Raw genomic sequence first — 17,289 nt, 5'->3', positions numbered from 1 at the left:
CCCCAGCTAGAGGCCTTTCATTAAAACCAGCACCTTCACGGGAGAAGGGTGGGGCTACTTACAATACTCTAAATGTATAGCTGCAGCTGCATCCATCTCTGAAGATATATTACAGCAGAAATGCAGTGTTAGACTAATAGTTCCTGGCCCTTTTCTTTCAAAGGTGTCTCATTTCTCTTTACATGTAGGAGGGGACCCACCTCCCACCCGGGCAGCACAAAGCAGCCATTCTGCACCAGCAGCCCCACATGGGAGGCACACAGCTGACATTCTGCACCAGCAGCCCCACCTGGGAGACACATAGCTGACATTCTGCACCAGCAGCCCCACCTGGGAGACACATAGCTGACATTCTGCACCAGCAGCCCCATTGAACAGAAGATCGGGTGGACAAGAGCTTCACCAGCTGAACTTTAGGGAGGCCGGTTTGTTCAAGCCCAAAATGGACTATAATTTGGTCTTGCAAAGAGCACCAGGGGATAGCAAAGACCGTGGTTTAATGTTCCATCCACTGGTCTGGAAATGCTGGTCAGGGGAAAGAGTGCCACCTTCTGGTCCATCAACACCACTGGCAGTAGCAACCTGGTTTTCCTGAGAGGTCTCCCATCGTATTCCTGACCAGGTCCAGCCCTGAAGGGATCAGACTACAACCCTGCAGTCCCACATAAGGGGTTGCATTGCCCTTAACCTTGACCTCTGCATGACCCCAAACCCCTGCACTATGAAGCTGCAGATCATTTTACACTTTAGCTGTAGCATGTTGTCCTTCTGAACGTTTCTGCCTCAACGACGCTCAGTAGTTTAAGCAGCATTCCTTCACTGACATTTAACTGCTATAAATACACCCCCATTGATGGAACATTTAATAACTGTGTCAGAACTATTTTATGTATTTTCTCCCAGAGCCACCCAGACAGTCAGACTGGCAGAGTTCATCCAGGGCGAGCAGTGTCTCTCTTTATCCGTCATCCAGTGTGTGTGTGCGTGGATTGTGTGTGGCGAGGCTGAGACCGCCCAAGTCGAGGCGGAGGAAGCTAAGCCGTGTCTCTCTCTCTCTCTCTCTCGCGGTGGATCATTATTAGAAGAGATAATTACAGGCTGCCTGGCTGCGTTGGGCGGTCGCGGGACGGCAAGCTGATTCAGACTCCGCGCAACAATTGATACCTTTTAGAAAAGACAAGAACCAAAAAAAAACCCCAAACAATCACTAAAAAAAATAACAATGTCTGCGCGTCTCTCCTGTCTGCAGCAGAACACCTTGGAGCAATGCGGTTTCTTGGCAATGTCTCTGTGGGGTCATAACCTCTGCTCTCGTGTTTGCCAGTAGACTGCTGTCTATATAAGTTTACTCATTCTTGTTGATCCAAGTCTATCCTGGATTTGTGGTTTACATTTGCAGAAATGTGTTGCTGAGCTAGTCTGGACAGGTTCCCTTTACTGCTCCATCAGTGCTCTACTACTGCTCCATCACTACTTCAGTGCTGCTCCAGCACTGCTCCTTCAATACTCCATTACTGCTCCAGTTCTGCTCCATCACTACTCCAGTACTGCTCCAGCACTGCTCCTTCAGGACTCCATCACTGCTCCTTCACCAATCCATTATTACTCCATCACTACTCCAGTACTGCACCATCACTGCTCTTTCAGTACTCCATCACTACTCCAGTACTGCTCCTCCACTACTCTATCACTGCTCCAGCACTGCTGCATCACTGCTTGAGTACTGCTCCTTCATTGCTCCTTCACTACTCCAGTTACTGCACCATCACTGCTCTTTTAGTACTCCATCACTACTCCAGTACTGCTTCTTCACACCTTGAACTTGAACTTGAACTTGAACTTGAACTTGAACTTTATTGCCATATGTAACCGGTACTGGTACAATGGAATTCTTACTTACAGAAAGTCTCTCGATTATAAAACAAGTGTAAAAAACAAAACAAAGTGCAAACAGTGCATCAAGACAATGTACAAACAAACAATAGACAATGTGCAAGTAAACATGCAGACAGTTTGAATGTAAACAATACAGACGTGTAAACAATGACTGGAGACGTACAATTAATAAATTACAATGAGGTAGATGGTGATGGTGTAGGTGTGGTCCGAGGGGGATGGCTAAATGTGTTCGCCAGTCTCACTGCTTGTGGATAGAAGCTATTGAAGAATCTAGTGGTAAGTGTCCGTATGCTCTTATATCTCTTGCCTGAGGGCAGTGGGGTGAAGAGCTCATGCCCTGGGTGGTAACTGTCCTCTGTGATGGCCAGAATACTACCACGGCAGCGGTCCTCATAGAGCTGTTTAATCTCGGTGAGACCGCAGCCGATGATCTTCTGGGCCATATTGACCATTCTCTGCAGAAAACGGAGAGAACCTCTATCACTGCTCCAGCACTGCTGCATCACTGCTCCTAATACTGCCCCCTAGTGGCACTTTCATGTGTGCGCCCGGCTGGCGATGACTGCAGCATCTCCTCCGCCCAGATCGCGGTGCAGGAAACAGCGAACCGCCCGTGAGCCTTATGCGTGCCGGGCTTGTAGCGGGTGAGAGCATCTTGTCCTTCGGGCAGCAAAAACCTTAGGGGGCCAGCGCTGGCAGTGGTGTACAAACCCAGTCTGCGACGCTGGTTTCGCCTCAGGAAGGCCCTGGCTGAGGTTATCTCATGCACGGGGGACATCTCTCACATCCTGTCCAGAGTGAGTCAGCTAAGCCACTCAAGGAGCGCGCAAGTCATCGCCTACAGTGAGCGAGTGGATAGGAAAATGCGGGGTAGGTCAGAAATGCCCCCCCTGCTGTCCCAGGCACACCTGGTATAGATACATCATGGGTAGCAACTCCGTTTTCCTGATTTTGGAACAGGAGGCCGACTCACTGAACAGGCAGTAAAGTGCACAGCCCAAGTCACTGGTGCTTCTGGGCTCAGGTTCTACAAGTGTGACAGCACAGCTGATCCCGCAGATCCTGTGAAAGTTCACTACAGTCATTTTATGCTGTATTGGTGCATGTCTCCCTGTGAGCAGTTACTCTCCTGTGCCATGGTTTTCCCTGATTCGAAGCATGTTGTGCCGCAGCTCTCCAGGGAATTGGCACGCTTGTAGCGGGATCTCGCTAACGGGCTCCAGTCTTTCCCTGGTGCGATCGCCGTACGTTCGGAAAAAGGAGGAATCGGGTATCGAGAGACAAAGGCAGTGCACAGAGCACGCAGCTTGGTTTGAGTGCCTCTCACTGCTAACGTGCGGCTTTGAAGTGGGGCTCGATCAGGCCTCGTCTGGGCAACATGCAGAAAAGAGTCCTCTGTTTTCCATCTCTTTCCCTCTCCCCCCCCTCTCCCCTCCTCTCCTGTTCAGACGGAGCGTTCTGCTTGTCCGCTGGGACACATGCTAAGAGACTCCTACACATCGGCACCTACGCCAGCCGACCCCTCCTCTCTCCATCCCTCCACCCCCACAGTCACTATGTCAACAAGCCCAGAATAACAATGTGCTCTTCTTTTAGTTCTTAAAGACACAGGCGCCCTCCACGCCGGGGATGCATTCATGTGGCATTTAAAGGCTGCAATGCTGGAAACCCGGTGACCGAGTCGAGAGCAGAGGGAATTCTGGGACGTGGGAGTGCGTGATAATGATGTAAAACTCAGGTGAGGGGGGGGGGGGGTGGTATTACATTAGCAAGGAGGAAGTATGGATGTATTTCTTTTTACTGCATGGGTGGTAAATGTATCAGACATCAGCAGCCTGAAAGTTCCCAATCGGCCTTATTTGTTGACTCGTCAACTTCAACGAAACAGAGACTGACGTTTCCACTGTGGGTAGATGCTGGGCAAACTGCCCATCAGATTCACCTACTGTGGACTTTTTTTTTCGGTCTCTTTCTTTTTCGGGGGCAGCTCCTCTGAGATCAGTGCCAGGCACTGCTGAGATTTCTCACTCCATCCAGCCAGCCTCAGTAGTCCTTCCCGATTTCCTTGGCTCTTCTGCCCTCATGGACCTTTTCCGCTTTTTCTCTGAACCGCAGGTGGGTTACTTCCCTGGGATCAGGGCCGGGGGAGCTCCACACACCTGCTGCCCCACAATATACCGAGACCCATGTGCCAGAGGCCCTGGGCAGTTACCAGGTGCCGCCCAACTGTACCCAGTGTCTGTGTGGCATTTCATGTCCTCATTGACCCCGCGATGCCAACACTTGTGACACTGGAGTTCTGTTCATGGTGCTGAAGCTTTTCATCTGAGAGTGTTTAAGGTGAGTGGATTGAATCCTGGGCTGTGTTCCCCAGGCTCCCTTGCAGGAGAGCCTTTTGAAAATGCTGGAAGAAGTCACAACACGACAGGGTTTGCATGCTAAGCGTTCGTCAGTCTCTGATCCCTAACGCAGACGTTAAGTTCTCAAGCTGAGTGTCACGTTTTTTTCCTTTGATATCCCCGTTGTCTGACCCTGCCTTTGCTGTTTTGCTTAAAACAATAAACCGATTATAGGACTCCGCTGGGCTGGGGTGGTTGCGTGGCTCTGTCGGCTCCCAGGGGGATAATTACTTGAGCTACAGAGGGTGATTCAGGATTTTAAGGCGTATTCAGAGCTGACACAGCCTCTGCTGTGGAGCCGATGAATCGCAGACAACATCTTGCAACAGTAAGCATGCTTCCAGTAAATGCTGTAATTCAGTGCTGTCAGGAACGCACTGTAGGAGTTCAAAATGCAATACGGTGTATTTTAAGAAGCGCCGCGATGAGCGGTAACCTCAGTGCAGCCGGGAGGTGGAGAGTGTGGCTGCACTGCCCTCTGCTGTTTCTCTTCAGATGCACTCTTGCAAGTCCTGAACACTGCACACGCTCACATCCTCCAGATCGATGTCATGCAGAATCACAGATTTCCCAAGCTCTGGGCTTCTACTCCCGACGTTTCCGCAGTGTCTACCATGGAGGCTCAGGGGAGAGGCCGACATACCCAAAGGAGCAGGGAGACCAATTCTGGAATTTGGGACTTTGCGCAATCCTGGAAAACAGACCGATTCTGGCTGATCTGCATGAGAACCAGCTGGTGTTTTTTTTGGTTCCCCCCTGGAAAGGGACAGGTGCACAGGTCCAGGGGCTGACACACGGGGGCTCTTGGTTCAAACCCCAGCTCTGCCGCGGAGTCCCCTTGCGCTGTGTCCCTCAGACGAGATGTAACACTGAGACCCTAAAGCCAGTGACTCCGCAGGATTAATTTGCCGAGACCTCGTGCGCCACTGGACCTCTGGAAGTGACTCAGAATGAAAGGATCTGCTCCACTACTGTCCGACGAGCATTATTCTGAGAACTGAAGAGTTAAGGAAACTACAAGTGAATTAGATTCTGGTAACAATTTCCTTAACTGCACATTCTTCTCTCTTGACAGAGCTGCACTGGAGACCGTCAGTCTTTTATAAAATAAAGCCCTAGCGCCCAAGCACCCAAGCCAGCTGTTCTTACCTATAACAGTGCGTTCTCAAGCAAAGGCATCGAGGACACCGTGCATGAGCCGAAGCACTGGGGGGTCTGCTGAGCCCAAAATAAACGCAGACTTGCAGGGGGCAAAAACTCCATTCATGTATGCAACTATTTGTATTAATGGAGAGACTGAAAGACTGGCTTATATCGCCGGTTAACTGCATTACTGCTGCATGACATTTGTGCAAGGGAAGATCAGCCTCCTGCGGGGAAATGTGTTGAAAGTGAGATTTATGAACCTGGACAGACTCAATTCAATTCAATTCAAGGATTCAATTCAAGGACTCTCTCTCTGCCTCTGGGAGCCCTGGTCTGGCTCTGCATGGGCGCTCTCTGTACGGCCCCCCGAAATAGACGCCTGGTTTCACAGCAGACGAGCCGCGCATCGGCTTGGAGAGACGCGGCCGGGCTATAAATAACCGGTCCGGCCTTTCAGCGCTCCGTCCTTCTTTTCCACGCCTACGCAGGCTCTCTGTGGCTTCCTGCTCGCTGGCGCGATTCTCCAGTCCGCCGCCGCCGAGCGCTGGCTGCCCCGCGTGGCTCCGCAGGCGGCGAGGCTGGGGGTGGGGGCAGGGGTCAGAGGTCACCGTCCTGCTGGCTTCCTGGAATATCCCTTCCCCGGTGTTTTTTTTTTTTCCATCCTGACTTGGAGAGTTTGGACCTGTTTTACTGAGTCAGAGCGAGGGCAGAGGGTAAACCGGGGGGGGGGGGTTGGGTGGAATATGTTATTCCTGCTCAGAATAAACCTTTTCTGGAAGCTCCAGGCAGAGGACAAATGTTCTGCTTAGTCACAGTCGAGCAGTTGAGCAGCCCCAGGATGGTGAAGCCAGCCTCTGCATCACCCTGCAGCTCCCAGCTGGCAGCCCCACTGGAGCCCAGCAGTGTGAGCCTGGCCAGTACCTGGTGTGTTTACTCTTCCCAGCCTCACAAACTTGATCTAAAATCTAAGAGACACTTCTCAGTCACCCAAAGCTGTAACATAATAATAATAACAATAATAATTCAGGTGGGGAGCTGCGTCAGCTGCAAAGGAACAAGTAATAGGTTTATTCCATGCTGAAAAAAAGAAGAAAGAGAACACAACGTTTTGGCCGTGGAGCCTTCTTCAGGTGTCATAATAATAATAATAATAATAATAATAATAATTTTTATTATTACTATTATTATTATTATTATTATTATTATTATTATTATTATTATTATTATTATTATTATTATGATTATACAGCTGGCTGACCTTGACCCTCACACCTGCTGTTTTCATTGCCATGAGAGTTCTTAAATTAACTGGTCCGGTCATTGAACTAACTACAATTTCACATGTAAGTTTAGAATAGCATGCTACCTAAGAAACGAAATACTGTGCTTAAAAGACAGCCTCCAGCATGCTTAAGAGCTGAAAACAAACAGCTCAAATTGATTATCCTTGATTAAGAAAGGTTTCAACTGTGCAACAGAGTTGGGTCTGGAACTGAACTAGCAGGCGTTGCGAACAACAGTGAAACTAGGCCCTAAGACACAGGCAGGAAATAATTCGTTTTCAGACTGCAAACAGGAGGCGCGTCTTTACACAAAGGGTGGCGGGAGTCTGGAACAAGACGCCCAGCCCTGTTGCTAAAGTTGCCCACTATGAGTCCCTTCAAGGAACAGGTGAGGAAAATGCTTAAATGTATAACCTAGGAGAAAATAAATGACCAACACGGGCTGAAAGGCCCCCCTCTCATTTCTACCTTTTCTTAGGTCTTATAAACCAAAGGCTATTCCACTGAGCGACTCGACTAACGAACACGAGTCAGCGCACGTGCTGGGGAAGCTGCTGATGGGCACAGTCTGAACAGGTGAGTCTTGAGGAAGAGTTTGAGCTTACAGAGAAATAACTCTGTAGAATTAAAATGTTACAATTTGCTTCCAGGCTCTAGTAATGACGGTAGTAGTTCAGGTGGGGAGCTGCGTCAGCATGCGTAGGCTGCAAAGGAACAAGTAAAGGTTTATTCCATGCTGAAAAAAGAAGCTCACACCTGAAGAAGGCTCCACGGCCGAAACGTTGTGTTCTCTTTCTTCTTTTTTTTCAGCATGGAATAAACCTATTACTTGTTCCTCTAGTAATGATGTGCACACTTGAAATAATTCAGGAAACTAGGAGCCTGTTTTTCTGTTTGGCAGTATTAAAAGAATTTGTGTGACTTTCTGACAGGATGGAGTCCAGTACTTTACTAAAATAACAATGCGCAACATCTCGGAAGTGTCTTACTGACTTGTCACACACTAAGTGACAGATCAAAGCAAGCACAGTGTGTTATATATCAACACTTCTAAAATAAAAGGCCTTTCACAACCTTTCCCATATTTCATTTAGTGAAATATATGTTATAATGGGAGGTGAAACTGATTCATATATAAAGTGAGGTCGTTTTGGATTGGCTATACTGTATAAATTCCAGGAATTATTAAAACTTTCGCCCTCTATTCATCTATTTTTCAACACTATTAGAGTAACTGGATAGGACAGCGTTCTCTCTCCTTATCAGTTCAGTTTCAGTTTACACAGGTTTTCTGCTCTGGGGAATATGTACACACGCCACACAAGAGGCAGGCAGGAGGCAGGTTCAGTAAACATGTGCCTCATGGAGATTATGGACGTGCAATGCTTTAAAGTTCCGTCAGGGGGCAGTATAGTACCACTGTTGGCGCTGGAGGTGGCGAGAGAAAGGCGATTTGTGTTGGAAGGGAATTTAGCCCCCCCCCCCAGGCCTCCCGCCCGTTGCTTGATGGGATAGGCCCCGCCTCTAGAAAAAGGACGGATATGAACGTATCCTGAAGATCAATGATCACGGGTTTCAGTGCAAAAAACAAAACAAAGAGATTTTCAACTATAAGCTTCAGAGCAAGCCCCTCTTTTCCAAAACAAAACCCCCTTGCGTTGTCATCAAATCTCTATGTGGTCAAACAAGTTGTTACCTTGTAGGCTATTTTATCACCTAGTAATTCCCGTAAGAAAATGCAGTATTCAAAATTGGTGGCCCCCAAGCAGGCTTGAAAAATGCCTGTAATGAAGATGGTTATATCGGCGTTAACATCTCTTTTATGTGTCTGTTAAGCACTTAGCCCTCCTGAACACCCACAGAGGCGAGGAGAGGGAGCCAGACGCTCGTTTGGATGGCTCAGGGGTGATTCCCAACGTGTGCAAAGGGGAATTTCTCCAGGAATCACAGCGCCGGGCCGGGGGGGTGAGGGGCCGATGTTCTTCACCTTTACTTTAATTCAAATTCACACTCTCCCCCCGGCGGGTGGGCCTTTGTCTTCCCTCCAGGAGAGCGGAGGCTGCAGACCGCCTGGGAGGGCGGAGGGGGGGGGGGGGCCCTTTGTCTCCCCGGTGATCAGCAATCAAGCTGAGGGCGACCAAAGCCGCCCCCCCGGTGTCGTCAGGAAGGACGGAGCTCGGCGGCGGCCTGCAGGGCATGCGCACTTGATCACAAAGGCCAGGCGCCCGGGCCTGAGAATGGCTTCTGCCCTGGGGCCGTGCGCATCACGAACAGCCAGGGAACGAGTCCAGGCTTAGTCCAAGCTGAGAAGAAAAGGGAAGCTGACACCCGCAGGAGGTTCCCCAGCCCAGTCGTTGGTTCTCTTTTCTTTCAGCCTGGAATAAACCTTTACTGGTGCCCCTGCAGCCTGAGCACGCTGGTGCAGCTCCCTGCTTGAGCTTCATAAGCAGCTCACTGGGCAGTGCCTCAGAAATGCGCCTTTTGACTTTCCACCACCTAATGATTGCTCTGTTTGTTTGGTATCTGTACTGCAGGGCCGAGCTGTGGCACTGCGGCTAAGGATCTGTGGCTGGAAGGTTGCTGGTTCAAATCTCGCGGCTGGCAGAGGAATCCTACTCTGTTGGGCCCCTGAGCAAGGCCCTTCACCCCAGCTGCTCCAGGGGCGCCGTATAAATGTCTGACCCTGTGCTCTGACCCCCAGCTTCTCTCCCCGTCTGTGTGTCTCATGGAGAGCAAGCTGGGGTCTGCGAAAAGACAAATTCCTACTGCAAGAAATTGTATAGGGCCAATAAAGAACTAAAGTGATCTTGCGTGCTGTCGCTGTCCATTATCGGCTGGTGTGCAGTGTGCTGTCCTGCACTGTGTGGTGGTGCCTGCGGGACTGCGCACTTCCCGAGAGAACAGTGCGAGTAAGATTCGCATTGTTTCTCTGTCCGAGCCTGCGCTAGGCCAGCTCCTGCGATCAGCTCGCAGACACTGAAGAGATTCAACTGAACTCTGGTCATGCCAGGGATCAGCCTTCTGTTTCTGGATTGTGGCGCGATTCCCAGCGGCCTCTTCCGGAGGCATCATCCACCCTGCCATTTTCCAGCTCGGGGTTGAGTTGGGGGAGAGCTGGAGCCTGTCCCAGCAAGCAACGGGCACAAGGCAGGGTACGCCCTGGACAGGACGCCAGTCCGTCACGGGACGCCACCACAGACACACACAGCCCCTCACGCCAGGGCCAGTTTACCCAGAAGCCAGTTTAGTCACCAGCCTGTTTTTGGCCTGTGGGAGGAAACCCACATGAACATGGGGGGACCATGCAAACTCCACGCAGACAGCACCCCTATCTATAATAAAACCCGGGGCCCCAGTGCTGCAAATCTATCCACTGCGGCACCCTTGCGTTGTACAATTTTGCTGATGGGCGCAGTCTGAACGGGTGAGTCTTGAGGAAGAGTTTGAGCTTACAGAGAAATAACTCTGTAGAATTAAAACGTTACAATTTGCTTCCAGGCTCTAGTAATGACGTGCACACTTGAAATCATTCAGGAAACTAGGAGCCTGCTTTTCTGTTTGGCAGTATTCAAATAATTTGTATGACTTTCTGACAGGATGGACACCAGTACTTTGTCATTTGTCATTTCCCTGCGCCCCGGCTCTACACATCTAAGCACAGCACACTTCCCAGATTCTCCAGAGGCCCAGCTCCAGGAGTCAAGCAGATTATCTAGGACCCTGGACAAGCCGTCGGGTTGTTTCACTGATTAATAACCTTAGTAACAACCAGCACTAGAGACCGACCAAAGGATCTCATCTGATTTCTGATCGTATGTGCTGGCCAGGCAATAAAAGTGTGAACTATGAAAATAAAAATAGGTGGATTGGTTAGACATTGATGTGGGACAATTAGTACCGGAGACACACCGGACAATGGGCACGTTATTCACCAGAGTTTACAGGACAACACATCGGTTAATACTATTGCAAACTCCTGGTCCTCATCCTTTGCCATAACAAACTTCAATATCGTGTCATGTCGCGGTTTCAAAAACAAACAATCTCGGTGTTTTTTAAGTTCGGACGTATTTTGAAGAAAAAAAAAAGACCTCAATTTGAATGTATTCGGAGTCGGAAATTTCGAAACGACACAAAGCATATAAATGGCAGATTTCGAAAATATACCGATACTTAACTTTAAATATTTGACGAATAAAGTTGGGGGTGTTTCCCACGTTGCAGTGATTCCCAGATGTGTGCAAAAATCTGAGATTAAATAAAGCGTTTTGTCTACGTTCACGGGGTTTCGAAAACAAAACTGCAGGCACTCTGTTGTGGGAAGTATCCGAGAGCAAAGGCTTTGCCAGGAATTAAAGGGTTTAAAGTTAAGGATTTATTTTGTTTCGTCAAAACGCTTTTATTTTCTTGAAGAACGCGGGAAAAAATGTATTTTGTACTGTATTTGCAATCAGGTTAAGCAGGTTTTGAAAAGAAGAAAAGGCTGTCGGACCACGTTGCGTGTGTAGGCCTGAGCAGAGAGGGGGATGGGATTTTTAGTTTCAGGAAAGTCGAACAGTTGGCAGGCAGGGCGCATGTTTAGGAGCCGTGATAAAAGAGTGTCACTCAATCTCAAATGATGAATATTCACACCGTTACTGTGGTGACGGCACAAGACACCTCCCCTTCCTAATTATTCATAAGCGAAATCCCCACCCACCGGTCGCTCTTTGACCAGGAATTACGAATAGCCGGGCAGTTGCCACGGCAACACACGGTAGACACACCCTTCTGATTAATTATTGATAAGTAGGCGTGTCGCCCTCCTGTCATATAAAGGAGCCATTTGGCGCCTCTGGAGTCAAACTAGCGCGAAGAAGCTTCTGGTCCTGTCCTCTTGGTGCTGCGTAGACCAACAAAAGGTAATTACTTTTAGAGTTTATAGATGTTGGGTTCCCCGTGTGGAGGAAAATCGTTTAAGGTGGGGACAGTAGTCATAAACATTTTGGGGATTTATAGTGAATATCTGTTTTAATGGCTTTGGTTTTAATCGGTACTTAGGCCCAGTTTACTATTGGCTTAAAAAAAAAAAAGGTCCGCGTTACTTCCTTTACTGTTAAAAGACGCAGTCATTCCCAGTTGGTGGCGAAGGGGGGGGAGGTGGGAAAAAAAGACTACGTGTCTCCGATTAAAATGGCCGCCAGCGGGTGGGAATGAGCGAGGGTTTTTTGTTCGACGTTTGATCTCTCGGCGGTTCAAACCGGTTGTGGTCCCGTCTTTTAAAACGACGGAAAGGGCCTCGTCGTCGTCGTCCCTAGTCGCTTATGAAGCGCACTTCCCCGCAGGCCTTTGTTCTGATTGTGGGCCTGTGTGGAAACTTTAAAACGCTCCCGTTGCCGACTCGGTCGCCCTGTGTATGTATATATTTCTTTCTTTAATGTGCTGCGAGTGTCCTAACCGGGTGCGCGAGCGGGTGTTGGCGTTTTAAAGATGGCGGCGGAGCGCGCGCGGTGGGGAAAATGGCGCCCTAAGATGGCGCTGCCGCCGGGGACACGTTGACGCGCAGCACCGCTTGGCTCCTCTCTAGTCGTGTTATACCCTCGCCAATCCCCTGGCTTGGGTTTGAGCACACTTAAACCAGTTTTTTTTCTATCTAGTGAAGGTTTTAGGAAACTTTTTTTTAAAAAAAGTTAGCTCCGGGCTTAGGAGCGAGTATCTACAGCTCGGCGACGCAGTTAACCTATTTCTCTGTCCTCCACCTTCAGAATATTCAAAATGTCTGATGAGGGCAAGCTTTTCGTCGGAGGTCTGAGCTTTGATACCAACGAGCAGTCGTTGGAAGATGTCTTCTCCAAGTACGGGACCGTGTCCGAAGGTGAGTTTTCCCTTTCATGCTGAAGCGTACGGTAGGGGGAGTCCTTCCACCACGGGGCTCTCTGTGTCTCGAGGGCTGTGGGGCTGACTCGTGCTTTCTCCTCTGCAGTGGTGGTGATCAAAGACCGGGAAACACAGAGGTCCAGGGGCTTCGGCTTCGTGACGTTTGAGAACCCAGATGACGCCAAAGACGCGATGATGGCCATGAATGGCAAGGTAAGAGGAGCTGGCAATCTTGAAATAGCCTTTTTTCCTTAGGCCTACTTGTCATGTGTGCAACTTTTTTTGTGGCAAAGCTAATTGAAACTGTTCTGCCTTGCAGTCTGTGGATGGGAGGATGATCCGTGTAGATGAAGCTGGCAAGTCCTCGGGGAGGTCCGGCGGCTACAGGGGAGGCTCCTCTGGGGGAAGGGGATTCTTCCGTGGGGGCAGAGGAAGAGGTGGGTGTAGTTCCTCGCAAGGTAAGGGCTGGCCGCATGGCAAGAGCGAGTTTGCCTCCTCTTGGTCTGATGTCACGCCCTCCTTCGGTTAGTCGCCCGTGGGTCTCTGGGGTCTGGCTCTGAGTGGTCATGCTGAACTTGTCCCCCCCCCTGTGCAGGAAGCTATGGTGGCGACAGGAGCTATGGAGGTGACCGCAGCTACGGAAGTGGAGACAGGAGTTACAGTGGTGGATACAACAGGAGTAGTAGTGGTGGCGGCGGTGGTGGCTACTCCTCGGGCGGATACTACAACCGGGACAGCAGGTCAGTCTGCATGCTGGAGTCGGTTTATAGTCCTCGTTTCTTAGTGGATGTGTAAGTGAGGTGTACTGCTTGGTGCGATACTAATTTGACCGTTTCTTCCAGGGGGCAGGGAAGCTATGGTGACCGCTCTGGGGGCTCCTACAGGGATGGCTACGACAGCTATGGTATGTATGGATTGTAAAGGGAGGAAAGCGGGGAGGGGGGGGGTCGCCTTTTAATACAAGGTCATTAAAATCGGCATCAGTTGACCTCAGTCCATTTATAGCCTTTTTTTGCTCTTTTCAGTCAGACTCATTTTCTGAGCTGTGCAAATGTACGATTCTGATCATTCTAACTAGTAATGGGTGCATATTCAGAAAAGGATTTCCCTGAGCTATGGTAGTTGTGCTGTGCTGTTCACCTTGACTTTTCCAAGTAAAACCCACAATTAGCTGCAGTTCCTAAAGTGCTTTCCCAACTTTAGGGGTTTAGAAAGGGGTAGTTGTATGAGAAATGTTCTGTGCCTCGGATGCTTCAGTGCCTTTACATCTGTGCCTACTTCTTGTCCTCAGCTACACACGAGTAAAAAACCGCCCTGATTCAAGATCATCACTTCGCTGGCTGTATTTATAAAGATGCGCTCTTCGAAGAACCTTTTTTTTATATTTTGTTCTAGTACTTTCTGTAATCTGATTTTGACCTTGTTCTGTCACTCTGACAACATCACTACAAGCTTAAGTAGTTACTGATGTTGTTGGACGATGTGCTGTTCTGAAATGTGAGGAAGTTTGTATGATTTTTTTTTAATTAAGCGCTTTTGATTTCTATAAAACTGTCAAAGCTGTGATTTAAGGCCATTAGGTTCAGTAATGCATTCACTTCAGGTGACGCTAAAGGAATGCATTGAGACCTGTTCAAATTCAATATTTTAACTACTGTATACATTTCACGGCTGTTGTACGTAACAGTTGTGATTTAATTTATCCTGATCAACAGCCTGGTAGCTTCTTAAGTTGATCCTTTATGAATATTAACAGAGTATTGGAATGCTATACAGGTTGACTTTTAATATTTAGCTTGCCATGCTGTGGTAAATACTCGAGGCTTTCTGTGCCTTGGGTTGCACTCAAGTAGATAATGTATTAAAGTTGGACTATTCCCAAGTTGACCACCTTGGTATGGCTAAGGAGCTGGATGCAGTATCCAGAGTAAATTGCTCTGGGTCCTGATCATCATATTAGATACTTAACCTAAAGAGCTAATTATTCCTTTTGAGGGTTTATTTTACTCTAGGTTTTTGTATTTGATTCTGGTGTTTTGGACTTGGTACTCATGATACGATACTCAAATGTTGCAACCAGTATTGTCTCTCTCCCACTGAGAAATTGTGCTTTGTTCTCTGTACAAAAGAAACTGAAGACGCTTATTTTGTAAACTTTTGGCTTCATGAAGCCTATTAAACGAAATGGTGGAAAATGCTCTGAATTTCTTGTGCCTCCAAAGATCACCACACCTGTATAAAATCATCTGAAGATGTCTGGAATCTGTTCAGAGAGGATAGTAGTGGGTGGGGGGAGGGTGGCTTCAGTGGTCATATTTAGGCCAGGGCTCATGGGACATAACCGAAGGAAGTACAAATGCCTTGGAACTACACTAAAAGGATAATGAGGGGTGGTTCATTCATTAAATAAAACTATTCAGGGTTTAGTTAGAACTCTGCTTGTGAAGGTAACTGCAGATGGTGATATCTCCTAAATGTTACATTAAGGAGCCTTTTAAATGGTTCTGGTAGTTTTAGTTAGAATTGGTTGTTGTAATGCTTCAATACGTCTCAAGAGCTCACCGCTAATGTTCAGAAAACCAAGTCCTTGGAGAATGTGGCTACCATCATGTGAATCTTCTGAGATGAAAGCTGCTCTTGACTAGTTCACATGTGGAGATAGGCCTGTAATTTGAGGTAACTCCTTTTGCTCTCCTGTTCGCATCCTTTCAACAGTTCTTTCTGTTTTTAGAACAGACTTGTTCTGCTTTTCAAAAGATTTAATGCTGCATGATAAGTCCCATGCCTAGTTACGATCCGATTTGAACTGGTGACATTTTGAAGATTACCTCCATATGTTGGCTTCCTCATCCTCAAGGATCCCAAAGCCTGAGCTGGGAATGTCATGTTATAGTTAAAACACCATCTGGATCTTAATCGATTAAACTAAGATGCTTATGACATTGATATTCAGAAGCTTTTCTAAGCACTCTGGAAAGTGGACAGTTAATTGTACCATGTAGTCTAGCTCTAGTTAAAGACCCAGGTTGAGACAACATGCATTGTTCTTGTTAAATGGATTCATCTTTACAAGCCTCAAGTTAAACAGGTCTTCATGATTAGAGCTGAGGCTTGCTGTTATCCAAACACCTGGGACTTCAAACTGGTTTTAGAGACTGGTGCCATATGTTGTCTCTTGGGAAGGAAATAAGAATTTGACCCAATTAGCAGTGCATGATTACAGGACACTTGTTATTTTTGAGTAGTTGGATGTTTGTGGGGAAAAATCTTGTCCACTGATATTTTTCTTTCTCTTGTGATCTAGGGTGAGCACTTGGCAAGTGGATGGAAGTTGATATGAAGGCTGTTTGCTACATGGTGGCGTGCTGTAAAAGAAACATCCGTATCACTCATGTAAGTGTCACATGAGTCAAGGAACCCTGGAGTGTACAATTTGGGTAATTGGAGTAAAATAGCAACTCAAATGGAAGAAACTATTACAGTCCCTAGTTTCAAGGTGAATATTTGGGGTTTCTTGCTTGGTGAGTTTAGTGCTGCAAGTCTTTAATACTGTAGTCTGTACAGATGTGTGTTAAAGGGGAACCATAACACTATTTCGGTTGTAGAATTCTCATTTCAAACCACAATGAAAGTTAAATGTACACAGTAATTTGTAGAACCTTCAATTTACATCACAAAATGGACAACATTTCCAGGTGTGCGCAGCACCATATTCTGCGATAACAGGGCAACAAAACATCCCGCGACGCGTTGCAGCCTTAATAGTGTGAGCAACCAAGCTTGTGAATTAATCTGTTAATCTGATAGAAATAATTACTCTGGACTTGGAGGCGGTTCTGCCAAAAATTACTAATTGCAAACTACATGTGGATCATGTTGGACACTTTCTGCAGATGAATCTGCTGCACAACCTGTACTTATTTGCTAGTAAATATTTACAGTGACTAGTGAGCACGAAGGGCAGCTTCACCTTGCACTTTGAGGGACTTCTCGTTCTCAACTGGCCAGAGCAGGCGTTTGTGACAACGTGGTAACTTGTAGTACTTCAAGATCATGATTTTGTTTAAATTGGGAATAAAATGTTGCTACACGTTTCTTAATGAGATTTAATAGCCATTCTGAGAAATTGGGACTGCAGTTTCCCTTTAAGTGCACCAGGGAAGATGCCACCTTTGTGAGTTTTATTCATGTTTTTAAATGTGTTTCGATAGGCAGCTGATCCCTGATGAGATAATGTTGGTAATGTTGAGGTTCCATGTTTGCAGGATGCTGTGTTCCCGAGAGCTGAACGCATCAGTAGAGGACGTGTGATGGGCAAGATGAGGGAGTATGGGCTCCCACAGCGGTCTGGAACAGGCTGGAGTGTGTTAACGGGGAGACGGTCGCTGTGGTGTTAGTCTCCTTATTGACATCCCAAAACCTGTTCTGTATCAGTACACAGTGTGGAAAAGCAATAAAAGGTTTGAAATGATTTCTCTTGATGTTCTTTTAATTTCTTTCCATTTGAAGGAGTTTACTTCATCACACAGATAAGAAGAAAAGTTATGAAGATGGTGGTTGGAAGATTTAAAAGCAGATGAATTTTTTACCTACCCAACACTGCTAGGGGGGTACACACAACACAAATGCCCTGGTGTTATAATTCACTTGATAATGCAAGAGTACTTTTTGTGAAAGATTAAGCAATATGCATCAGGCTGAATAAA

The 17,289-nt window shown here is 47.5% G+C and overlaps 1 protein-coding gene and 1 long non-coding RNA gene across 4 annotated transcripts; both read left to right on the top strand.

Moving 5' to 3' along the window:
* Positions 1–6,698: 6,698 nt before the first annotated feature.
* Positions 6,699–9,518, top strand: LOC107079631 (uncharacterized). Its single transcript, XR_011184046.1, has 4 exons — positions 6,699–7,115; positions 7,206–7,303; positions 8,564–8,692; positions 9,262–9,518. It is a non-coding gene; the product is annotated as an uncharacterized lncRNA (long non-coding RNA).
* A 2,004-nt stretch (positions 9,519–11,522) lies between these two features.
* On the top strand, positions 11,523–17,054 carry LOC102683838 (cold-inducible RNA-binding protein B-like). Of its 3 annotated transcripts, XM_015339913.2 has the most exons (8): positions 11,523–11,628; positions 12,472–12,581; positions 12,690–12,796; positions 12,903–13,020; positions 13,179–13,323; positions 13,426–13,487; positions 15,888–15,976; positions 16,849–17,054. In XM_015339913.2, exons 2-7 carry the CDS (start codon positions 12,482–12,484, stop codon positions 15,890–15,892), a joined length of 537 nt encoding a protein of 178 aa, XP_015195399.1. In that variant the 5' UTR covers positions 11,523–11,628; positions 12,472–12,481; the 3' UTR covers positions 15,893–15,976; positions 16,849–17,054. The 3 variants fall into 3 exon arrangements, with proteins under 3 accessions (XP_015195399.1, XP_015195398.1, XP_069042284.1); XM_015339912.2 differs by lacking the exons at positions 15,888–15,976; positions 16,849–17,054 and adding an exon at positions 13,875–14,778; XM_069186183.1 differs by lacking the exons at positions 15,888–15,976; positions 16,849–17,054 and having other exon boundaries at positions 13,426–13,954.
* Positions 17,055–17,289: the final 235 nt, after the last annotated feature.

Source organism: Lepisosteus oculatus, chromosome 29 (assembly GCF_040954835.1).
Source record: "Lepisosteus oculatus isolate fLepOcu1 chromosome 29, fLepOcu1.hap2, whole genome shotgun sequence".
Lineage (NCBI taxonomy): Eukaryota > Metazoa > Chordata > Actinopteri > Semionotiformes > Lepisosteidae > Lepisosteus > Lepisosteus oculatus.
This window is presented reverse-complemented; position numbering and strand designations above follow the sequence as displayed.